The sequence below is a fragment of the Euprymna scolopes genome, chromosome 6 (genome assembly GCF_053919585.1).
Source record: "Euprymna scolopes isolate OS-2025 chromosome 6, ASM5391958v1, whole genome shotgun sequence".
Taxonomy (NCBI): domain Eukaryota; kingdom Metazoa; phylum Mollusca; class Cephalopoda; order Sepiida; family Sepiolidae; genus Euprymna; species Euprymna scolopes.
The window spans coordinates 138,918,335-138,945,174 of NC_136487.1; the positions used below are offsets into that span (position 1 = coordinate 138,918,335).

The following is a 26,840-nucleotide window of genomic DNA, read 5'->3' on the forward strand; positions in this document are numbered from 1 at the left end:
CAGTCGCCGCCAGCAGTTTCTCGCAATGTGGCCCTGGCCATTGCACCTATAACACATGACTTCACCACGCAGGCCGGGCCCCTGGGACAGTTTATCATCACTTGATGCAGGCAGCAGCGACTACCGGTTCTCTCATCTCATAAGTATTCTTCATCATGGTCCTGGCCCGGTCTACCAGGTCATTAAAGGATAATGAAGTTATGCTTGAGCTAACCCGCAGGAGTTTCTTTGCTCCAGTTGGGAGCCCTGCCAAAAAGTTGCATGTCAAGGCCTGCTCAGGCAGCCCAGCAAAAAACGCCGTCAACTTCGTCAGCTCGGCTAAATAAACGTCGACAGTTTCGCGGGGATGTAAGGTTCTTGCTTCAAATTGCTCCAAAGCAGTGGCGGGGTCGATAGCGAACGTCTTGTATGATGCTGCCTTGATACTTTCATAATCCTGTTTTTCCTCAGGAGTAAGCTGTTGATATACCGCGAAAGCCCCGCCGGACAGGCGTAGAGGAACCACGTATTCAATACTTATCACACTAGAAAACAAGCAAAACAGTTCCACCTTCTCCACCCAGTCAAGTACCGAGGTCGAGCCGTCGAGTTCTGGTATTAATTTAAGGTCGAACTTTTCCCCCATTACGCCGAAATAGCTTACAGTTAAATGGGCTGGTAAACAGCAAAACAAAATAAAATTAATACAATAAGCAAAAGTTCAGCTAGAACTCGTCACTGCCAACTTTCTCTCTCAACTTCCAGCATGTGTTCTCCCAACCATCTCTGCCAACAGGCATTTTATTAGAAAACTCACCCCATTCCATTTCCATACGCGTGCAGTGGAAGATGAGATCTCGTGAGATTCCACGAGACTACAACTTATAAATCCATGGCTGCCATCTTTAATTTCTCTTTCTCTCAGATCCCATCCGAAGGTAAGTTGTATAACCGCACAATACACACACGCGGGCGCTTTCTTCTTTGATTATTACATTCAACTCTACAAATCAGAGTGTATATTTATGTTAGTTGTGTCTGTATATGTTATTTTATGTATGTAATTGGCAAATATACTTACCACCAAACATTGCCGTACCGGCAATGATTGAACAAACGATTGTAGTTTTGGAAAGAGAATCGTTGAAAAGATCGAGTAGTTCGATAAGTATAATCCCATTTATTGAAGTAGTTCCTGGTACTGTACAATTTGTTAAAAAACATGCGAAACATACTACCCACCCCCAGCCACCATCTGGAGGTTGTATTTCTGCTTCTCGTTGGTTAGCAACTTCGACTTCCGGTGTTTTTACATCCGTCCTTTTAATCTGACGCAACATTTTATGGATTTTCCTGGTAAAAGATAACAAGAAAAACAATTTAAAAAAACAGAAAGCTATTATGTGTTGAAATGTTTAGATCAAATTTTATAATTTGAATTCTTTAAATTATTTAGACTACTATCCTCATTTTGGGTGTTATTTTAACAACTTTCTTGTATCCTTCGACCTTCTCTAGATATAGATCTAGATATAGATCTAGGCATATTTTTCGAACTCTGGAATCTTTCTGTTGAACTAAAAATCTATAGAAAAAATTCGAAATTAACCATTTATTTAATTAAGATTATATACATTATTTTAATTTCATCAGCCATCACCTGGCGAAAGTGTAAAACAGACTTTTAAAGTTATTTTTAGATGTTGATGTTGAAAACAGCTGAAATCTTCAAGAAAATCTCCGAATGCTGCAACCAACCCAGATAAATTACGAACACTAAAAAGTAACAAGGATCAAAGCAATTTACTGCCTGAGGAACAGAAAGGTTACTGAAAAAGATCACGTGTCACTAAGGATCAGCTTCTGATCGATAAAATTATCCTGAGACATTACAAACCAAGATCGATTCAACTTGTCATGGGCTGGGTAGATTATAAGAAGGCGTTTGACATGGTGCCCCTTTCATAGATACACAAATGCTCGAAAAATTTTGGAATAGCACCCAATATTCAAACAACTTTAAAGAATAGCATTAAGTATTGAGAAACAAATTCAACTTGTGAAGGTGTTGCATTAGGTAAAGTGAAAATTAAGAGAGTCATTTTCCAACGCAATATTTTTTTCCTTTTGCTTTTGTTATAAGTTTGATCTATATTACACCGTCCTTGGAGTCAGTGATCCTTGTGTTGATTAACCGGGGGTTTCATATTAAAGAGATAGGATGGGGACATTCATATTGATGAGGAGAAGATACATTTATAAAGTTCTGTGGATTCTTCTTAACACACATATTAGAGAGGAGAGAAGGGGTGATCAGTTCTTTTAACACAGGAGGGAAAGAATCATTACTTATGATAGAGAGACACATTACGTGGGATGGGGTTAGCCCCCTACAACAAAGTGGCAATGTGCCTTGTTTGGGGTGAAAATGTAATAACAAAATAAGATGAGGGAGACAAGTTCATATTAAAGATGTTTCACATTACGTTTTGCTGTAGAATGATGACACGACACAGTTTTACAAAAACATGATAACTTCTTTATTATCACATCGACCAGTCGAATGATGATGACGTCAAGGAATTCAAAGTCGTTTTTACATGTTTAAAGTTCTACCCTTTCGCCTCTAAGGGGGACCCTCCTCATGTCAGCTCTGTACGGTTGACTGTGCTGGCTTCGACCCGGACTCAACTGCCTTACTTCTTGACTGCCCAGCTGCTATATTGAGAAATCCCCTTTCAGCTATGGCGTCATATATGGCTTCAAAACGTGATTGACTCACGTCGCCTAAACGTACGTGGTTCGGCACATTTTCCCAAACCATTTCTGCAGATATTCTCAGTAACCTATTTTTCAACCTAACCTATTTTCAATATATTTCTAAATTGCATTATTCATTATTTTCTAGCTGACCATATTTTAATTCAGTTTTCATAAAAAGAATTGAACAATTAAATTCCTTTTACAAACAAACATATGAACTTGAACAATGCGAAATTATAACATTCCATTTTCTGAATCTATTTCAGAACCTTGCTTACAAAGTTCGAATCTGGTCTATCCTAATCTCATTTTCCACTTATCTAAAGTTCTTCTTACTTACAATAAAAGGGGACCCTTTTTCTTGTTCTTGTAACACTTATACATCATCTACGCAGCAAATCTTCATTCAAAGCGGCTATCCAACGAACCAGTCTGATACAAGGTTGATCTTACTGTTGGGTATATTTATTAATTAATAAGGGAACTCGTTTCTCCTTAGCAGTCAACAATGGATAATTTCGTCCAAGTCAATCCGAAGTATTAGAAAGTATTAGTAAAAAATAAAGCGAAAAAAGAATTCTTTTCAGTCCTATGAGGCATACCCTCCCAAAATTTGCTTTCTAACTAAGAAGGGATTAGTACATTCAATCATGCCCCTACTATAGCCACTGGTGGATTAGCCCACATTTTGCTTGATCTTCGCTGAAATTTCGGATGATTCCGTCTATTTACCTAAAAACAGAAATTATACTTTTCTTTTATCATAAACATATCTAATTTAATTTTTAACGTATATAAGATTGACCATTTAACTTATCTTTACGTTAAAAAGAAATGTCTAAAATGTATTTTGTGTTATCTGTAATAATATTTTAAAACAGTAAAGTATTTTAAAACATTAAAATATTTTTGTAAAAAAAATAAAACAACAACAACAACAACAACAACAACACAACAACAAAAAGAAACGAGTTTTCTTTGGGCTGTCGCGATTAAAACACTGAATTAAAGTTACATGCTTACAACTTTAAAAAAAGTACATTAGAATTTTATTTCAGGACAAGAAATACAATAAAAACAAGAATTTTATCCAAAATTTAGTACATGAAATGTGTCAAACGTTCACATTTATTAATTGGAATGAAACTATCCAATATAATACACCGTTCTTGGAGTCAGTAATCCCTGAACATCATCTACATAGAAAATATTCATTCATAACGGCTAGCTAACGAACCAGCCTGATACAAGGTTGATTTTAATGTCTATGGAATAACGTCACAGGGGAACTGGTTTCACTATAGCATTCAGCAATGGATAATTTCGCTCAAGTTAAACACAAGGGATAAATAGGTTTTATATGTTAATCAAACCGATTATCGCATGTCTTTTATAATGTTGAGTTCAAAATGGGTAATTTTCCCATTATTTTGCAATTATATCTTGCCTATAACAGAAGATTCTAAAGTTTGAGACGACTACATACATATACATACATCCACGCACACACACACACACACGCACACATATGTATATATAAGACATTTTTAAAACCAATTTCGTTTAATGAACGAAGACCATTTAAATAAAAAATTTTGAAAAAATGTATTGTTTTTAAAAAAAAATTCTAATGGGGGCTTTGTTATAAGCCGAAAATTAGAAACTTCAAATAAATAAATGTTTATTTAAAAATAAAAATACCGTACATCTCTCTCTCTCTTCTCTCTCTCTCTCATATATATATATATATATATATATATATATATATATATATATATATATATATATATATATATATATATATATACTTGTTTATTGTTATATAAACATGGTCACATCATGCTGCTACAAATAGCCACTTGTTTCAATCAAACAACAGATATCATCAGGCAGCGACTTGACTATTCAAAAGTTCAATGAATAATCATAAATCATAAATGAATAATCAGGTTATTCATTGAACTTTTGAATAGTCAAGTCGCTGCCTGATGATACCTGTTGTTTGATTGAAACAAGTGACTATTTGTAGCAGCAGGATGTGACCATGTTTATATAACAATAAACAAGTATTATCAGCTCTTTTTATTGAGCACTATCTAACAACCTCGTTGAATTCATTAGTCCATTACTTTTGAATAAAAAACCCCGAGTATATATATATATATATATATATATATATATATATATATATATATATATATAATATAGCTTTTTATATTTAAATTTCATTCAGAAAAAAATATTTTTTTCAAAACAAAAATTTATTATTTAACAAAGAATATAATTCTAATTGATTTCCTTAACCCATGGACTCATCTCCTCAGAGGAAAAGTCATTCGCAAAGTATTAAATCTTGTTTGAAATAATTTTGCTATTCAGCAGATACATAGAAGGAGATTGTCCAACATCGAAAATCCATGGGTTAAGGAAATTACTTAGAATTATATTCATTGTTCAAATAATATATTTTTGTTTTGAAAAAATGTATTTTTCTGAATGAAATGTAACAAAAAAACTATAAATTTTATTTTGCTCTAGCTAGTGTATTGAGCTATTTCTTTTTTTTGTCTGGGATTGTCTTATATAAAAATATTACCCCCCCCCCAAAAAAAAAAATATTTTGTAAGACTTGATACCACAGTATTCAATATTCTGGGAGCCTATTCATACTATTAAATTTAAGCTTTTAAATCCTTCACATATGCTGTGTTAGTTATTAGTAGATTTTTGTTCCACACCAGAAATATTTTTTATTTACTTCCTTTCATATTACAATAATATTGTGAACTCTATTTTTAAATGTTTCAATCGATTAAAATGCACTACTTGTTGCTATCATTCCAATTTTTGTTGTCTTGATTTTTTAAAACAATATATGAATGCTCAATTACAAAAAATGGTAATTTTTAGGCTTACTATTTAAGTCACCTTATACTAACTTAAAATTTATTGGTATATGAACAATTACCGAATTCGCAATTACATGAACATAATAAAATTCGGAAAATTATAAATACGATATATATATATATATGAAAATTCTTTTTGGGTACAATATTTAATAAGAAATAATAATAATAATAATAATAATAATAATAATAATAATATATATATATATATAATTACTTCATTTGCTCACATAAATTAATATACGAAAGTATAAATTTATGCATAACCTTTAAGTATTTACTTCAACAGTGCTCAATACGTAGGTAGAGCTAGTTAGTAAGTTATAAAATATATATGCCGATTAAGCTACACTGAATATTCCGCGTTTCATCTACTCTAGGATTCTTCAGAATATATATATATATATATATATATATATATATATATATATATATATATATATATATATATTCAGTGTAGCTTAATCGCCATATATGTTTTATAACTTACTATATATATATATATATATATATATATATATATATATATATATATATATATATATACAGTATCGGCCATAATATAAGGAACGGAAAAAAATTACAATTATTCATGTGTATTTAAAAAATTAGAGCATGGATTTTTCTGAAATACTCAGAATAAACAAATAGAACCAATGTGTATAAACTATTACCAAAAAAAAAAAAATACGATTCAATATTTAGAAATATTTTAGTTTTAAATTATATCTGTGGATTTATCCTGGTCAAAAGTTAAGGAACGAAATAGAAACTTTATGTTTTTTTTAATGCAAATGTTTTAAAAAATAAATTCATTCAACATTTAGTGAACATCCCTTTATTCTTTATGACCTCACTGCATCTTCGACCACAAGACTGGATTAGTTTCTTGCCAAATTCAGGATTTATCTTTTCCCACTCTTCTTTCAATAACTCCTACAAATGATTTTGATTTTGGGGATTCCTCGTCTGTGCTCTTTCTCCAATCATTTTCCAAACATTTTCTATCGGATTCAGATCCGAACTCTGCGCTGGCCAGTCCATTACTCTTATTTCTTCTTCCTCGAGGTAACTTATCACTTTTTTAGCTTTATGGCAAGGGGTGTTATCTTGCATAAAAATGCTTGGCTGATTAGGTGAAAGGCGTAAGCTCTCAATGACATGTTGTTGAAGGAGCTGCTTATAAGTCTCCGCATTAACCCTACCATAGATTCGAACTAGAGGGCCAACTCCTTCCGAGGATATCATACCCCACACCATTACACTTCCCCCTCCGAATTTTAAGTGTCTTTTTAACACATTTGGAGGATAATCGTTCACCTGCTTTACGCCGTACATGCTTCTTTCCATCAGATCCAAACACATTGAACTTGGATTCATCGCTGAAGTGAACCTTAGCCTATTGTTCATCAGTCCAGACGACATGCTCATGGGCAAACTTCAAACGGCTATTTTTGTTCTTCTTGGAGATCAAGGGTTTAGATACTGGCACCCTGGCATGCAATCCAGCAGCTGCTAACCGTCGAGAAACAGTTTTTCTAGATATATTTTTCCCAGTCTGTTCATTAAAATCACGAGAAATTGATGTTGCGGATTTGAATCGGTCACTAAGAGCCTGCCTTACCATAATCCTATCTTCTCTTTGAGACATTTTAGGGGGTCTGCCGGTTTCAGGGGATGCTTCTAATGTATTTTTATTTTTATATCAAGCTATCACACGATGAACAACACTTTTCGATCTTCGAACGATATTAGAAATTGTTGAAATTGATTTCTTTTCTTTGTAATTGTCTAAAATCAATTTTTTTTCTTGGAGAGACAGAGTTTTGCGAGTCGGTGACGCAATTTTTCTTTGTTGTGCTTATCAGCAGTTCCAATATTAAAAACTAGCTATTTTTATGTAAAGTTTAGTCTCTTAAAAATAAATTTTCTATTTCGTTCCTTAACTTTTGGTCAGGATAAATCCACAGATATAATTTTAAACAAAAATATTTATCAATATTGAATCGTAATTTTTTTTTGGTACTAGTTTATACACATTGGTTCTATTTGTTTATTCTGAGTATTTCCGAAAAATCCATGCACTGATTTTTTAAATATACATGAATAATTGTAAATTTTGTTACGTTCCTTATAGTATGGCCGATACTGTATATATAAGTCAGTCCGAAAATCTCAATCAATGAAAATACATATAAAAAATACAGACAATTAATATATATATATATATATATATATATATATATATATATATATATATATATATATATATATATATATATAATAAAAATTGCAATTAAACTTACCAAAATGATCCAAGATGGTAAAATTAAAGTATATTATTAATATTAAAGAAATAATATTTATAAAATTATCTCAGCCAGATGTAAAAGCTCGATAAAACCACGATATTATATCATATTTTAACATATTTTATTAACTGTTTGCACACACACACACACACACACACACACACACACACACACACACACACACATATATATATATTATAAATTCCCATTCACTAACATCGTGAGTAAACCCTGAATTCATTTATGCATGCCACACTATCATTCCCACATATCTTATTCTGTTCAGACCACCCCCTATCACCATTTACTATAAGTTCTGGTTTCTCATATACTATAATTCATATGTGTATGCGTTTTTAAACGTAATTTATACTTACTTATGCTTACGTAATTACCTTGGTATGATTAATTGTAACCTTTTTGTCTTTAATTGATAAGTATTTATTCTTGTTACATTTAATTCTATAGTTGTAATTTCTGGTAGAAATTATATTCACACTAATATCTTTCAAAGATTCATCAAACGTGTATATTCTAAATTTTTTATTTACATGGTAGTCACCACTTATCAAGGTCCGGAAGCCACTCGGGGATAAGAGTTATTGCCTGTACAGTAATCAATGGGATAATATCGTAGTAATCGTATGTAATGGAGATTTAATAAAGTGTCTTACTTAAGGGGGCGGTTTATCAGATACTTGCTTATGTTGGACTTTAAGACATCCAAGTTGTAGTCAGGTGGGAAACAGGCAAGCGGTAGAGAGTTCCACAGGTGTGCACGTCTAAGAAAGAAGCTTTGTTCATGGAATCTACGTTTTGATTAAGGCATAGATAAAGAGTGGGGAAAATTATTGACAGTGGTTTCAGCTAAACGGGTGTTTCTCGTGAAAGATTGGTGAGGGGGGACCAGGGATTGGAGCACAGACGAGCACTTACCATGGAAATAACTAAATAATTCTATTCTTCAAATTGACATATGCTTAAGTTAATTGTGTTCTCCCAACATACTTAGACATTATTATGATCTTATATTGACTCAATTTACAATTAAAGACTAAAAATATTCGGCTTACGTTCAATTATATTCATTTTTATAAATTTGCATATTAATTATTATTTTACGATTGAGAACGTATATCTAAATCACATTTCCATTATAGTGATTTAACCTAAATTTTATATGTACAATTTATTCATGACTTTCTAATTAAGATGTTCAGCTTAACATATGATTAGAGTAGATGAGTTTAACCTATTATATATACCAATTATATATACCAATTATAACCTATTACCTATTAACCTATATATACCTATTATATAGTATATCAACATTTATCAATTTATGAGGTCATCTATCGTTGGTAGTTTCATGGTTTTCAGGATCCTGCATATTTATGATAGGTTGCATCTTTTTGTTTTACACGGTTTATATTTGCTAGCCCTCCATTTTAATTCATATACTTCGCATTTTTTCGAAGTTCCATTACCCAATCCCTTAGGACAGTTGAGGTTTTCTTATTTTTCTTTATATTATACGTATTTACTTGTAAGTCACGAACGAAATAATATTTTAATCGTTACCTTTAGAAAAGCAATAAATTACTAACTGGTAATGGTTGATATCTGAAACTTGGAGAACTATAATATTACACTATATATATATATATATATATATATATATATATATATATATATATATATATATATATGACTACTTCATTTACTCACATAAATTAATATAGGAAAGTATAAATTTATGTGTAAACTTTAAGTATTTACTTCAAAAGTGCTCAATGCGTAGGTAGAGCTAGTAAGTTATAAAATGTATATGGCGATAAAGCTACACTGAATATTCCGCGTTTCATCCACTCTAGGATTTTTCAGGCTTACGCCACATATACTTTATAACTTACTATATATATATATATATATATATATATATATATATATATATATATATATATATATAATAAAAATTACAATTTAATTTACCAAAATGATCCAAGATGGTAAAACTAAAGTATATTATAAATATTAAAGAATTAATATTTATAAAGTTATCTCAGCCAGATATAAAAGCTCGATAAAACCAAATAGGAAATAGAGCTTATAATACGAACAAACAGTTAATAAAACATGGTAAAAAACACTTTGAAATGAGTTAAAAACATATTTAATCTGGAAAGGAAACACTTGATAAGTGGATATTCCTTAATCCTCGGAGTTTCGAAGAAATACGTTCCTTCTCATCAGAGGGTAGGAATTAGCAAAATACGGGATCGGATTTTGCATACAAAAGTATTTGATGAAACAACAAGTAAGTCAAAGATCTTACTTGATAACAAAAAAGTGAAGCAGAGGGAATATGGTGAAGAAAAAGGTGATTACACGTGAATCGATAGTCTAGTGAAAGATAAATAATCCAATGACGGTAAAATCCAAAAATATAACTTCAAGAAAGTTAATTGAATTTCCATTTACACAAGTAAAATCCAAGGAAATCCCGTAATTGGAAGATGGTCCAAAATAATCCTAAGGCCGAAATCCATGGAATAATTCACAAATATGTACAAGGGAAAAGGGGGAAAAATTCCAATAATATTAATAAAAGGAAAATAAGATATGCTTTTCACACTGCTGCCGAGACATAAATATAAATAAGAAAGATCAGGAAAGAAGAAGAGGGGGAAAAATTAAATGGTGATAGAATTAAATATAAAATAGAAAAACAAAGATACTTGTACCTTTATTCTTAAAGCCTATAGTAAAAACATTTTGTTTAACAATTTTCATGCCTTGGATGAAATGCTTTTTTAACTTGTACATAAATTATTACAACGTAATAGATGTACTTAGACTAAAGCCACCTTCAACCACGGCAAAAGAGTAATAAAAATGCAAGAGAATTGTATGCTCAGCCCGTTAAATCCAAAGTAGCTGAGCAGTGGCTTGATTCCCACTAGTTTTGGCAAATAGCAAACAGGGCCCTGAACAGAAGCGTGTGTTTTATCCCAACCATCATCAATGGACCTGATGTAATCTCGTCAGCATCAAACAAAGCCAAACTCTTTGCTAAGAACTTTGATGTTATCATGATCTATAAGTTTTAGTTTTATTGATGATTTAAACAAATATTTACCGTTAGTACTAGCAATGGAAAATTAAGCGTTAAAATATTACAAGACTCGTTTTTGGGATCGAAAATTAGGCTATAATTTTTCTGATTTCGATACTTATTCGGATACCCCCAAAAGTTCCCATTTTCTGGATATCTTTTCGATTTGCCGAGCGGCCTTTTTTTTATTTCAGTAAGCATATTGTATAAAATCGCGCCTGAAAGTTGTTGTTTAGCCATATTCTACTCAAGCACTTTCTATCGGAGCGTCCAATTATCATCGGGGGCGATTGTTGTTATTGTCGTTTTCTTTTTTTTTTTTCCTTTGGGCCTTGGTGTATTTATAGTTTTTTTTTATTGGTTATAAAGGTGGGTGCAGGATGGTTAGGGGCGAATTATTTTTATTTTTAATTTCGATTTTTTCATTTTATACTTTATTTATTTAGTTTCTTGTTGGTTATTAAATAGTGTTAGTATATTTGTCCCGGTGTTAAATGAGATCCAGTTAAAAAAGAGATGTAGTTTTTTGATAAGTATGGCTTCTAGTAATATTAGTCGTCGTGTGCAATTGTTAAGGTATCGAATTTTAGTATTGTTCGTTAAGATATTTCTAATGTCGGACGACTGTAAGTTTTTATCATGAAATATTAGGTGTTGTTTTATGGCACTATTGTCAGCTGAATGATAGGTTAATCGTCTGGAGAGTGTTGTTGTGGTGTGGCCTATGTATGCGTTGTATAAGTTTTTAGAGTGGGGTTGGAGACATTCTTCGAAGGGGCATACACTAGATTAGTTAGGTTTAGTGTGGTGTTATTATTACAATAGCAAAGACGTCATTTTTTTTCACCTTCTTTTCCCCCTTCACGGTACCGATTCGAGCCTGCCTGCCTATTACCACTTTTTTCTTTGCTCGTCATACACCTCAAAACACCCGAGCAACGCCGGGTACCCAGGCTAGTATCCTATAAAGAGAAAAGAATGAAAATTGAAATTTATGCTATAGTTAATTCTTATAACCGTCATGAGACTGATATATATATATATATATATATATATATATATATATATATATATATATATATATATATATATATATAGACTCTTTTGTCGATTTCAGCGTATGAGGTTCCTCCACAAAAACTAAGTTGTTCGGAAATCCCCACAGATGATTTATTTATAGTGGTAAAAGATTTGCGTAGAACAAACCACGTATTTTGGAATTACTGTTAATCTTTGTCAGTGCAGATAATTGCCACAAGACAGAGCATACAGTGGACGGCAGATTTTTACATCAGAGTTCTTCCTTCTCCTACATGCATGTCTTTATGAAAACTGGGGGTGCATCTCTCCCAGTGAATACACACACACACACACACACACACACACACACACACACACACACACACACACACACACATATATATATATATAGTCATCCACATACAGTACTGTTTCGCTGTTTCATAGATTATCAGTGCGGCTAGACAGGCAACTACCTCAAGCCAGGATTGAAACCCGACCGTCTGTACGACAGTCAAGTCTTCTAGCCACTACGTTATCGGCGGCTACTGTATGAGTCATGAGTTTAACGATGTTTTGACATCGTCCGAACTACCTCTGCTCGATTTGTTTAAACAAAAAGCATCGCTTATACACTAATGGTAATTCGTATATCACTTCTCAATATGCTCAATTCAAGATAAGGAGCATTATAGTCATCCACATGCAGTAATGTTTCGCTGTTTCACAGCTCATCAGTGCGGCTAGACAGGCAACTACCTCAAGCCAGGATTGAAATATATATATACATATATATATATATATATATATATATATATATATATATATATATATATATATATACTCGTCCACAAACAGACTGTTTCACTATATTTAAACTTTACTCCACAAAGAAAAATGCATTAAATGCTATAGTTATTGTTTATAATCGTCATGAGTCGGATACTCATTCGCAGACAGACTGTTTGACTCTATTGCAACGCTAAGTGTGACTAACTAGCATTCATCTCAAATAAGATATCGAATCAACAACCATCTAACTGATAATCAGAAGCATTCACCACCAATCCACGGTACGGGTGCTATTGGTAAATGATATCAACAACGTTTTTTTTTATATATAAAAATTGACCACTACTTGATTATGATGTATTCATTTTAAAATAATACTTATCCCAGGATGAGTAAAATAAATTTTATGACGAGAGCACTTTTTCACAATTTTTATGTTTTCTTAAGAAGATTAAAATCTAAATAAAATTATACTCAACCCTAAAGAATTTGATATAAGTGGCTGCGTCGACAGAGTATCATACCGCAGGCTTCGGTTCAAAAGCTATAATTGTCAGCGAAACAGAGGAAAATTAAATTTACTTCGTATATAAAGTAATAAACACATAATTAAAATATGGAAATGTTGTACTCACAGTTGATATAAAGATGTACACGTCCAAGTTGCAGATGTTAACACTTATATAACTCAGACGGTTATGGAGTAGATGTGACCATGTCATGGAACCGGAGAAGTTGTTGCATGCATGATATGCGTCACAGTGTGTGATATACGTACATTAACCAAAATGAGAACGCTACATCATACAATATAACAACATTTTTTTTTGAAAAATTGTGTAACGTGCGTACCATCGCAAATGGGCAAACAAACAAAAATAAATAAATCCTATTCGGCTTTTCTTTCTTTTTTCTTTTTTTTTTTTTTTTTAAACACAAATCGTTTATTGGCGGTTTTCTTTCTTCCTGTCTCGAGGCCAGCTTAAAAGTTTTCCTTTGCAGGGCGACATGCCCATCTCTGGAGGGGGTTTTCTTTCTCTCCCCTACACACCGGCCAAAGACATCCATTTCTCGTCTTCGATTTTACAACTACACTTTTTCTTCCCCCTACCACGTGGTGTTCTTTTTTTCTTTTTATTTATCTCGCACACTTCCTAATTTGCATATGTACTTTATTTTCGGCAAGCAAGCTAATTTACAGTTCCTGCTGATATATTCTCACGTGCTCATACGCACTCTCTTGCAACTGAATGCTGTAAAACAAAATATATTTTTGTGTTTTAATAAGTCAGATTTGCAACATAGGTAGCTCTAATTTTTCTCAGAATGAAGAATTTATGTACAGGTATTCGAAGGCATAGTCTCGTTCACACACCATTTCTAGTTAGATTACTGAAGTTAAGCGATGTGGAGCATAGCCAGTGCCAGATGGGTGACCATTTGAGAATGTTAAGTGGTGTATATCATATTTCTTTGACCGTGATATACATACGGTTAGGAGCGGCTTGTGAATTTGATATTCCCTGAAAACTCTACGCCTAGTCCGACCAGTGCTAATACTACATAAGATATAACTGATTTGTTTTCTTTAAGTTGGTTGCAGCATAGTTTCGAATATACGTAGACATTTTAAAAATAGATTAATCGATTATACGAGAAATGGTTTGATTTTTGCTGGAGAATTCGAAACTATTGAGCATGAAAAATATGATAATGACATACATAGGTACCTTACTCCATTAATAATTATAACGCGAACGCTTATCCATAGAAATTAACACAAACAAACGAAATGATGACGTCACTATTAAAATGTGTACTACTGACGTTTGACACATCGCGTTGGAGGTACCTAATAACATACTACCAAAAGTTGGAGAAAGCCATTTTACTATTAAGAAAGATTATTGCCGACAGAAGTTCAATTTTAAACACACGTTGGCAATGCTTTACTCGAACTGTTACGATTATACTAAATGTATCTTTTAAAGGTTAACTTTTACATCAGCGTTGTGAATAAGAGATGTTACGAATTCAAATTCAACGAACTTTCTCCAATTCAACCATCTGATATTTATGCAAAGTCTTATGTCTCCGATAGACGGTGAAAAAAATAGCACACAATGTAAAAATTAGAAAAGGATTATGAATGAACATTACAAACTGTAACAGAATAAAGTCAATCTCTCTCTATATATAAAATGACATTGTCTCTCTGTCTGTCTGTTTGTTTGCACAAAGGTGCGATCTCTACCAAACTACTCCATCAATTTTAGGTCTACAGACTTGAAACTTGATATATAGAGAATTTGGACCTGTATGACACAATCGTTTGTCGGTGAGAGTTACTTGGGTTACTACTGTATGGACGTTTCTTGAACGATTGTTCAATTCTGGGAACAGCAACCAGCTCTCTGAGTGTTAGATACGATCAAACGATAGACACATCCTCTTACATCAAGAAGTTGATATGATGTCGGCTCCCTGAACTCGGCTACACAAAACACCTGTCAATCACCCACACTGACAGCGTCAACCTTTAAAATGTGCACTCAGTGAGGTGTGCGCTTGCTCACGAGAGCAGTACATATCTGTTAAAAGGCCCCAAATGTAGGGAGCTGGGGCTCCCTCGAAAGGGTTTCTCACCCATTGTGCTACATCTGTTGAACAAATCCGATTTGTTTTTTTTGCTGGTAAAATATCTGCTAAGGGGTCAATATTGAAAAAAGATTATAACTGAGTAAGCGTAAGCCGACTTAATGCTCCTCTAGACATGCGCAAATATATTTTCTTTTTTTATTTTTTACATGGAGGTCACCACTTATTAAGGCCCGGAGGCCACTAAGGGATAAGGGTTATTGCATGTACAGTAATCAATGAGATAGTATTGTAGTAATCATTAGTATTGGAGATTTGATAGAGTGTCTTACTTAAGAGGGCGGTTTGTCAGGAATTTGTTTATGTTGGACTTGAAGACATCCAAGTTGTAGTCAGGTGGGAAACAGGCAAACGGAAGAGAGTTCCACAGTCGTGCACTTCTGAGAAAGAAGCTCTGCTCATAGGATCTGCGTTTGGATTTAGGCACAGATAAAGAGTGGCGGAAATTATTGTCAGTAGTTTTAACCAGACGGGTGTTTCTCGTGAAAGATTGGCGAGGGGGACGGGAGATTGGAGCCCAGGCGAGCACTTGCCATGGAAATGACGATAAAACAAAGACAGACTCGCAACGTCTCTCCTGTGGGAGAGAGGCTGCAGGGAAGAGAAAAGGGCATCCCCCCATTAAGCTACGAAGTTTATTTTGTACTCTGTCAAGGCAGGATAGGCTGTTTTTAGCAGCTCCTGCCCAGATGTAGCAGCAGTACTCCATCCTTGATACGGTAGCTGGAGATCTTGTGAAGTATGGCATCTGGTCGAGTAGGATGAAAACCGGCCTGCCAGTGAAGCGCGTGCGTGTTAACGGATTCAGGACGCATTGGTTGACTCTGGGTACACTCGATCTCTAGTAAGGAGTACGGTTTGTGGTCCACGGAATGGACACAAGACAGAGGTACTGACTGTTGATGGAAAAAGTATAACCTGTATTTAAGAATTCAGGTGATAAGTCATCTCCCTCTTAGTACAGACCAATAAGTCTCCTGTGTGTTATGAGTAAGTTGCTGGAATCAATATTAAATAGAGAAATAGTCAACCACCTCAGCAGGAATAACCTTCTTAGTGACACACAATATGGTTTCCGCTCTGCAAGATCTACCGCAGATGTGCTGATGGTTATATCCCACAGGATTAGTGAATCTTTTGACAAAGGCTTCCTTTCTAGGGCAATTGCTCTTGACATATCAAAGGCCTTCGACAAGATATGGCATAAGGGTCTACTTCATAAGATTTCCAGCTACGGTATAACTGGAAATGTTTTCTCAATCATTAAATCATTTCTCTCCGATAGGCTCATAAGAGTAGTGATAGATGGACAAAAATCGGAGGCCTGCAATATAAATGCTGGAGTCCCTCAGGGGTCAATCCTGGGCCCAACTCTCTTCCTGATCTACATCAATGACCTCCCTAAACACATACTTAAATCATTCGTTGACATCTATGCTGATGATACGACCATCTACGGTAACACATCAAAGGCTGTAAATGACAAAGTTCTCTCTGATTCTCTTTCCTCTGATCTCGAGCGCGTGGTTCAGTGGGGGAAGATGTGGCTGGTTACCTTTAATGCATCCAAAACCAAACTCCTATCCTTACATCATCAACGCTCTGATCCACATCTGGCATCAATTGTGATGGATGGCTGTCGTCTGGGTGAGGCCCCGTGTTTTGACAAGCTTCTGGGTTTGACCTTTACTCCTGATCTGAAATGGAACACGTACATCAAGTCTGTTGCCAAGGTCGCTGGAAAGATGGTGGGATCCTTCTACAGCTCCAGAAGATATCTAACTACTGATGCAATTCTCTATCTATATAAAAGCCAAGTACTTCCAAGGATGGAATACTGTTGCCATATCTGGGCAGGAGCTGCTAAAAACAGCCTATCCTGCCTTGACAGAGTACAAAATAGACTTCGTGGCTTAGTGGGGGATGCCCTTTTCTGTAACCTGCAACCTCTCTCCCACAGAAGAGACGTTGCGAGCCTGTCCTTGTTTTATCGTTATTTCCATGGCAGATGCTCGTCTGAACTCCAATCTCTGGTCCCCCCTCGCCAATCTTTCACGAAAAACACCCGTCTAGCTGAATCCACTGTGAAAAATTTCCCCCACTCTATATCTGTGCCTAAATCAAAACGCGGATTCCATGAACAAAGCTTCTTTCTTAGAACTGCACGCCTGTGGAACTCTGTTCCGTCTGCCTGCTTCCCTCCGGACTACAACTTGGTTGTCTTCAAGTCCAATGTTGGCAAATTCCTAATGAACCGCCCCCTTAAGTAAACATTTCAGCAAATCTCCTCACTAACGTAATGTACTTGCAATAACCCTTATCCCTGAGTGGCTTCCGAGCCTTGATAAGTGGTGATCACTGTGTAAAAAAAAAAAAAAAAAAACAGCAAAGGAGTGACCAAGGTTAGTTTGCAGGTGGATAAAAGGATTCCCGTAGTGGTGGAGATGTTGGCCATGGATGGAGATCTATTGGGATTCGATCTCTTGCTCGGAATTGATGTCATCCGCCTGTTGGGCGGCGTTCATATAAATGAACACGGTGAGGCCAATTTCCCGAAAGAAGTTTGCTGTGTTGGCACTGCTGTTGCAGTGAAAATAAAACGACCCGACTTTGATGCCGTATTCGACCCGACTAAGAAACATTGGACTGCAACCTTTAAGTAGTCGAGTGAGCAGCCACCACAACAGCTGATCAATCAGACACCTGTAGGACTATGACTGCGGATTGCAAACTTGGATTCGCAATGGATGCCTGATACCATACACAGGAAAAGAGCTTGGTCCACCCAAAGGATTAATGCCACTAATGGCGATTGTTCAGCATAACAAGTGAAAAGTGCGGCCTGTTATGAATTACTGCGAACTAAACGACCATGTGGACACATACACGGCACATGCGGATGTGTGTTCACAAAAGCTGAGAGACTGGTAGGGAAAGGGTTCCAACGTGTCAGTGTTGGATTTGAAAAAGGCCTACCTTCAGGTACATGTGTACCGTTCTTTATGGCCATTCCAAACCGTGGTTGTAAAGGAGGGGGATACTGCCTGACTACGATGAGATTTGGGCTTAACGTAGCCCCATCCATTATACAGGCAATTGTGGAGGCTGTTTTGTTCAAAGATGTAACTGTTCAAGAAGGTAATTCTTAGATTCAATTTAATTTAAATTGTTATACCTTACTTTGTAAATTTGATAAAAGTGCACTTAGAAAATTGATAAATTTCAAATTAAATTATGTACCTTAATTTTAAAAGTTTATACAAACACCTTGTTGAATCATTTTCATACCTTGCAAGAAATGTTTTTATAACGTCACCAGATGAGTTTCGGAAGACCCCCCCCTCGCTTTTCTCTTATATCGCAAGTTTCTTAAAACGTCATTAGCTAAAGTCCACAATATGATCATGTTTTTCTTTTAACGTTTAATTAAAAAAAATCTTTTTAGTTCGTGAGAGGGGAATCTATCACCATACTTTCCCTTAAACACGCCAGTTAGACTTTTATTAAGTACAATACTTAATAATTAAAAAAAAAAATTAATGGAGAGTAGAAAACGTATTGTGCACACGTTATCGGCAGCTCCCATTACTCTCGCTTCTCTTTATTTGTCCCTCAGTCCTCATCTTTTAATGAGTGATTTTTCTGACAAAGGGAGAAGAAAAAGCTGTATTCTAGGTTTGCGCGAACAGTTGGCAGAGGTGGCGGAAATTTTCTGTTTCTATGTCTATCCTTGTAGCCATGTCACTAGTAAGGGTGTTGGAGGTAAACGTTTTATCTGAGTTGACGTTATCCGTCTGATAGTCAGGGACCCGAACCTTGGATAAACCACTAACGAGGCTGTCCTATCAGCAGGCGCAAAGTACTGGGGCTTCTGTATTGCTATTTGTTAAATGGATTCTGGATCATGCAGTAGCTTCTGGTGGGGCCTTTTGATGCCATATTAGTGGGTAATTGTTACGGCTTTACCTTATCATGTTCTACAAAAAAATTCTTTGTTTCTTTTTCTCTCTTAATTTCTCCTCTCTGTCCTGCTCTAAGCAAGTCTGACGACCTAGTCCACAAATTCCAAAATTTCATCATGACAAGTTTCAAGAAAAAATACACGATCAAACCCGGATCTCCAACTTCCAACGCAGACCCCCACTACCATGTCTCCTTCACAAACATCAGAGGTCTACGTTCTAACCTTCCAGAGGTTGAAACCAAATTACAGGAGACTAAACCTGACCTTTTATTTTTAAGCGAAACTGGTATTAGACAGACTATTTCCCTAGATGAGTTCGTAATTAGAGGATACTCTAACTTAACTTCTAAATCTGACCCCCAAGATCGCCATGGGCATGGAATATGTGCCTATATTAAAGATGGCTTTCCATGTGGTAGGGACTTCTCCAAAGAAGATTCTAACTTACCCTATATGTGCTTCCGAGTTACACTAGATCACAGTACTGCATTTATATTTACTCTCTATCGCCCCCACAACAGCGGAGTTACTATCTTTAAAAGCGTATCTGAGAAAATTGACCAAGTCCTATCTGCTTATCCTTCAGCTAACATTCACATAAGTGGAGACTTCAATGTTCATAACGTCGAATGGTTGACCCACTCAAACAAGACCGATGATGAGGGGAGGTTCTGTCATGATTTCTCCATTGCTTATGACCTCACTCAGATTGTTCACGAACCCACCCGTGTGCCCGACAATGACGGCCAGTATGCGAGTCTACTAGACCTTTTTCTCACAACTTGCCCTGAACTATGTTCAGTTTCTGTTCTGTCTCCTATTGGATCTTCCGACCACTCTGTTATATCAATTAAGATAAAAATGAAATGTAATAAGTCCCCAGACGTTCCTCTCCATCGTACAGTATATCGATACTCTATGGCTGACTGGGATAGCTTCCGTACATTTATATCGGATCTACCTCTGCATTTCATGTTTAAAAAGGATGTGTCCTTTATAGTATCAGGCCTGACCGAATGGTTAATTGTAGGTATAGACCGTTTCATACCCTCGAAAAAGTTCCAGTAAAAACCTAACAGCCAGCCATGGTTCTCTCCAGAATGTGCTGCTGTCATTACGCACAGAAATCACTTTTTCCACTGCTTCCAACGTAATAGATGTATGAAAACTAAAGCCGCTTTCAGGACTGCCAGCAACCATTGTAAGAAAGTAATAAAAAACGCAAGAGAGTTGTATGCTCAGCTGGTAAAGTCCAAAGTAGCTGAGCAGCGGCTTGATTCCCACCAGTTTTGGCAGATAGCAAACAGAATCCTGAACAGAAGCGTGTGCTCTATCCCAACTATCATCAATGGACCTGAGGTAATCTCGTCAGCATCAGACAAAGCCAAACTCTTTGCTAAGAACTTTGCAGCTAATTCTACCCTTTGCGGCCAAGGCCGCCAACCCCCAATATTTCCTCCTGTATCAGAAAACACGCTATGTGATATACATATATCTGTACATGATGTTGCCAAGCTAATCAAAAACCTTGATTCCAGTAAAGCAACCGGCCCTGATGGTATTCCAATTATAGTACTCAAAAAACTTCAACCAGAACTAGCGCCCATACTTACAAAACTGTTCCAACGTTGTCTTAAGGAGAATTGCTTCCCATCATCCTGGAAAATCTCATCAGTATGCCCTGTATTTAAGAATTCAGGTGATCGCTCATCCCCCTCTCAGTATAGGCCAATAAGTCTCCTGTGCGTCATGAGTAAGTTGCTGGAATCTGTGTTAAATAGAGAAGTAATCAACCATCTCAGCAAAAATAACCTTCTTAGTGGCACACAATATGGTTTCCGTTCTGCTAGATCTACAGCAGATGTGCTTACAGTTATATCTCATAGGATTAGCGAATCTCTCGACGGAGGCAACCTTTCTAGGGCAATTGCTCTTGACATATTTAAGGCCTTTGATAGGGTATGGCATAAAGGTTTACTTCACAAGATCTCTAGCTATGGTATAGCTGGAAATGTCTTCTCAATTATTAAATCATTTCTTTCTGACAGGTTCATAAGAGTAGTGGTTGATGGGCAAAACTCAGAAGCTCACAGTATTAATGCTGGAGTCCCTCAGGGGTCCATCCTGGGCCCAACTCTTTTCCTGATCTACATTAATGATCTTCCAAATCACATCCTTACATCATTTGTAGACATTTATGCTGATGACACTACCATCTATAGTAGTCAGTAAACGACCAAGTTCTCTCTGATTCTCTCTCCTCTGATCTTGAGCACGTGTTACAATACAGAAGGGAGTTGCTGGTTACTTTTAATGCATCTAAAACCAAGCTTCTCTCTTTACATCATAAACGTTCTGATCCCCATCTGGCATCAGTTGAAATGAATGACTCTCGTCTTGAGGAGGCCTCATGTTTTGACAAGCTTCTGGGCTTGACTTTTACTCCTGATCTTAAATGGAACAGGTACATCAAATCTGTTGCCAAGACCGCTGGAAAAATGGTGGGATCTTTCTATCGATCCAGTAGATTGCTGATGCAATTCTCTATCTATATAAGAGCCAGGTACGTCGTAGGAGATATCCTTTTCTCTTCCCTGCAACCTCTATCTCACAGAAGAGATGTTGCGAGTTTGTCTCTGCTGTATCGTTATTTTCACGGAAAGTGTTCGACTGAACTTCAGTCTATGGCCCCCCCCCCTGGCCAAACTTTCACAAGAAACACTCGTCTAGCTGAAAATGTAATAAAATAAAATAAAATAAATGCATACATACATTCATACATACATATTAGAAAATAGCATGGCATGTTGAGACGCTACAATGACTAAGATTTATATCAGGTAACTTTGGCAGAATCATGAAATCTGATGAGTTTGCTTTTTGTTACGCTCTACGTACGTTATTATAATTAATAGGTTACACCAAAAAGAAAACGAAAGACAAATGGTTAAGAAGGACGGAAAACGGTGAAGAGAGAAAGAGAGAAATATAAAGAAACGGTCAGAAAGAGAGGGTAAGATGGAAGTCTTAATATAAAGATATTATGCGCATTATTTAACTTCTACTTAGTTTTATATCCCCGTGCAATGCCGCATAGCGCTGCCAGTCTATTATATAAAAGGGCAGTTGTCTGCTTGTATGTTTTTATGCCAATATAAAAGTTAAAAAAAAAAACAAAAAAAAAACAAAAAAAAAAACAACACTACAAAGATACAAAACGAATCACCACAAAGTTCGTATTCTCTGCTAGAATATCATTGCTCCGGATGTATAATATCAAAACATTAGAAAAATATATTTATTCTATAAGGATCAACTGTTCATGATTTTGTTAGGAAGTCTAAATCTTTTTCTCCAGTTTCAATGTAATTATGTAGTAATTTTGAAAGAAAACAATGTCATTATTTACTTATAGTAATAAAAATACAAAAAAAAAAAATACAAAGTTCTTTTTTTGAAATCTTCCGATAACGATATTATTTATCCAGTGCATGGGAGATTAAAATGCCGACTCACTTCTCGACAGGAAATGATGTTGCATTTTAAATTCAAAATTAATAGAAGCTAATTCTGGATTTAATTTGTTTTTACTGTTCTATTGGGAAAGAAGTATTGCAAGAAACTTTAAAATTGATGAATTTATGAGTGGTCTGGAAGGCTCCTTGATTTTAATAAGTTTGTTCCAGTCGAGGACCATAAGGAACTGATTTTTGATTTACCATTGCCTCTCCATCGCGACTGTAGAAACGCCTTGAGCCTGCTCTCGGTCTGCCAAGCCAACAAGACATCTGATGACACTTCCTAATATTTACGTATTAGTTTAAAAAAAATTATTAGTTAACTATTATTTATTGTAATATTCCTGAAATGGTATTGACGTTAGACATTTTTATCTATATATTATTATTATTGTTCATTCATTTGATATTTAAAAAAAAGTATTGCGAATTTTAGAGTGGGGATCACTTTCATAAAACGAGACATGGAACCGAATGTTAATGCTATGTGCATGAGTTTACGAATCAGTTACGAAGAGTGGCATGTCAATATAAGTACTCTTTGAACTATTTTACGCGGTGTAGACTGGGGTTGGTAGATGCTCTCTCCTCAGTCTTTCCATCCTCCTTGATCCTTCTTGGCTATTTGATGTCACTCCTTTTATTCGGAGGCGGTGGTGGAGTAATAGGATAGCGAACTTATAGAAATTCAGCTATATTGGTTCCATGTAACGCTTCTTCATGTTTTGTCTCTGCAGTAGCTTGTCTGGCCTGCGCACGTGGCTCATGTGTATTAGTTTCTGCATTCAAGGATTTTCCTTAATATTTCAGCTGTTTTCATTATTGTTATTCATTGTATCTTTCCAGCCATTCCTCGGATTTCAGTTTCTCCCTTTCTTTTTTCAAAGTTTTTCGGAATTGTTCCTAGTGCTCCTATATTTATAGGTACAATCTTGGTTTTCTTTATCATCCGTATCCCTTTCAGCTCTAGTTTTGTGTATTTGCTCCGTTTCTCCTTATCTTTGATATTTATCCTATGGTCAGCTGGGACAGCAAAGTCTACAATCTGGCAGCACTTTTCTTTCTTATTAATTACAACGACATCAGGTCTTCTTGCTTGGATGTGTTTATCCGTTTATATGTAGATGTCCGATAGGATTTTGTGATTCTCGTTTTCAATTACTGTTGTTGGCTTATACTTGTACCATTTATTTGTGCGTTCAAGATGCAGTTGTTTGCATAATTCCGAGTGTACTGCCCTTCCCACTAAGTTGTGCCTGTTCTTGTATACCTTTTGGAGAAGTTTGCTACATTCGCTTACTATATGGTTTATCGTTTCATCTCTTTGTCCACAGAGTCTGCATTTACTGTTTTCTTGTGTTTTGTCGATTTTTGCTTTAATGTGATTGGTTCTTATCAATTTATCTTACGCTGTAGTTATTAGAGATTCAGTTTCTCGGTTTACATATCCTTTTCGCATCTATATTCAAGTTTTTTCGTTATTTTATCTTTTGTCATCTTTACGAACTATCCGTGTAGTTGTTTTTCTTCACACTTTTCTTTTCTCGTCTTATCCTTTGTCTCTCTGTTTTCTGTTTTGTCGATTTTTTCCGTGTCTCTCGCTGCCATGATTATCCTTTCAGTGTTTTGCAATATGTATTTTTCTAATTCTTTTTTTGTGTCATTCACACAGTCTTCTCTACAGACCAGTCCTCTCCTACCGTCTTGCCTTTTCATGTAGAGTCGGTCAACATCGTTTTTTGGGGTGTAGTGCGTTGTGCATCATCATGAGTTTCTTGGTCTTCTGATCGATCTGTCTCAGTTCTTCTTTCTTCCACTCAATGAACGGTCCAGAGTATCTTATGAGTGATACTGCCAATGTATTTATTCCTTTTACTAGGTTTCTACTATATAATTTAGTTTCCAGAAGTTTTCATGTTCTCCTGAGGTATTCTTTTCCAATTCTCTCTTTCATTTCTGTTGCTCTGATGGTGTCCGCTTTCAGAATTCGCAAGTATTTATATGTGTCTTGTTCCCCTAGTGCCCTCATTTCTGTTTGGTTGGGTAGTTCCATGCCTTCTCTCGTTTCCAGTTTTCCCTTTCTTATAACTAGTTGTGCGCACTTTTCCATTCCAAATTTCATTTGGATATCTTGGCTGAAGATCCTGGTAGTGTTAATTAGTGTCTCTAGCTCCTTTTCGGTCCTTGCAAAAAGTTTCAGATCGTCCATGTACATCAGGTGGTTCATTTTTTTCTCTGTATTGGAGAACTTGTATCCGGTTTGGCACTTTCTCAGAATACTGTTCAAGGGCATCATAGCTATGATGAACAGTAATGGTGATAGTGAGTCTCCTTGGAAGATGCCTCTTTGTATGTTAATTTCTGTTGTTATTATTATTATTATTATTATTATTATTATTATTATTATTATTATTATTTAAAGCTTTAACTTTAGCGCAGGTGTTTTTCTTTACGAAAATAATAGATTTTTACTAAAATTATAAAAATAATGAATTCCCTATATTTTGTGCTAGTTAATTAATAAATACTGAAAATTTTCTTAAAATTTGTTGATTTTCTGAATTTTGGTGAATTTTTAAATGAAGGGAAGGGTCAAAATGTTTATGCATTTTAGGGATCGGCCATTCATTTTGAACGTGCCTAATATTTTTAGACAGAAGGATTTGCTAACCTCTGTTAGTGCCAGTGATCGTTCTTGTTGTGTTGTTCCCCGACGTCATAGCCGGGGTGTGATTTGATCGCGCAGAGCGATACACTGAAAAGGGGAACCACAATACAATTTCACAATTACCTTTCTTTTCCCAGTCGGCAACGATGAGGTGAGGACGTTTCTTTTATTTTTGCTCTTTATAAAACAGAAAGGGGGTCACCCCCCTCCTTTAGTACTAGTTAGGAATAGCTAAGTAGTAAGCTTATAATGCAAAATTAATTGTTGATTGTTATAACTGGATTTGTAAAATATTGTAATACATAATTTGTAAAGTAAATTAGTTAAGATTCATATATTTATATTAGGATTGTGTTGCGTTCTTGATCTGCCTTAAATGTCGAAACGGTGCCTGCAGCGGTCCTAGTCAGGAGGATTTCAACACGAAGACAATTCAAGCTAAAAGACCACCTGCATGAAGACGTCATCCTGAGAGAATGAAAGAGCAAGCCACACCCAAAATCCCAGGTATACCTTACTCTTCAACTCTGACAAGAAGATGTCTAATCGACTCATCCTCATATTCTCATATCCTGTTATTACAATCCGGTGCCATTTCAAGACATTTACGTAACACGCGGGTCGGTCATGCTATTGACCGAACCGCCATGTTACATAGGGATAAATAAGATTGTCTAATAAAATAAGCATACTTTGAAAGTTTCTAAGTAATAACATTATTATTTCAGTACGGTCTGTAAATTACAGAAGTAACAGATGTTTTCAATGTTTTTAATCCATGATATCGTCATTTTTGCTTTGTCAAAAAAATATTTTCCGTCATTGTCATTTTCTTTTGCACCGCTTGTCGCTAATTTGTTTTTTAAGAGGAATCACCTCTCATCAAAGCACAGAGGCCACTTAATTATTAGTTAATGAGAGGTCGGTGCGACAACAGCTCAGTGACAATTTTTGGTGGGAATTGAGCTGAATTGGACTATTTAAGGAGAGGGGTTTTACAATTTAAAATCCAATTTCCATTGAGGGGGGATGTTGAAAATATTAAGGGAATAGCAAGAAATTGATCACTTTTAACTTGAAGACACTATGTTGTAGTCAGCTGGGAAACAGGTGAATGGAACATAGTTCCACTGGCGGGA

At 35.4% G+C, this 26,840-nt stretch overlaps 1 protein-coding gene across 6 annotated transcripts in view; it reads right to left on the minus strand.

Annotated features, from left to right (window-relative positions):
• The window catches only part of LOC145277992 (monocarboxylate transporter 9-like), a 166,338-nt gene that overhangs the window by 50,214 nt on the left and 89,284 nt on the right, over positions 1-26,840 (minus strand). For 4 of the 6 annotated variants that reach the window (XM_080130139.1, XM_080130140.1, XM_080130135.1 and 1 more), the window contains exons 1-2: positions 13,529-14,668; positions 1,061-1,332 (exon numbers count right to left, since the gene is read on the minus strand). In XM_080130139.1, coding sequence (XP_079986265.1) covers positions 1,061-1,319 — 259 coding nt within the window. In that variant the 5' untranslated portion in view covers positions 1,320-1,332; positions 13,529-14,668. Of the gene's footprint in view, positions 1-1,060; positions 1,333-11,928; positions 12,044-13,528; positions 14,669-26,840 lie in introns of those variants that run through there. The other 2 variants (XM_080130137.1, XM_080130136.1) reach the window with 2 other exon arrangements.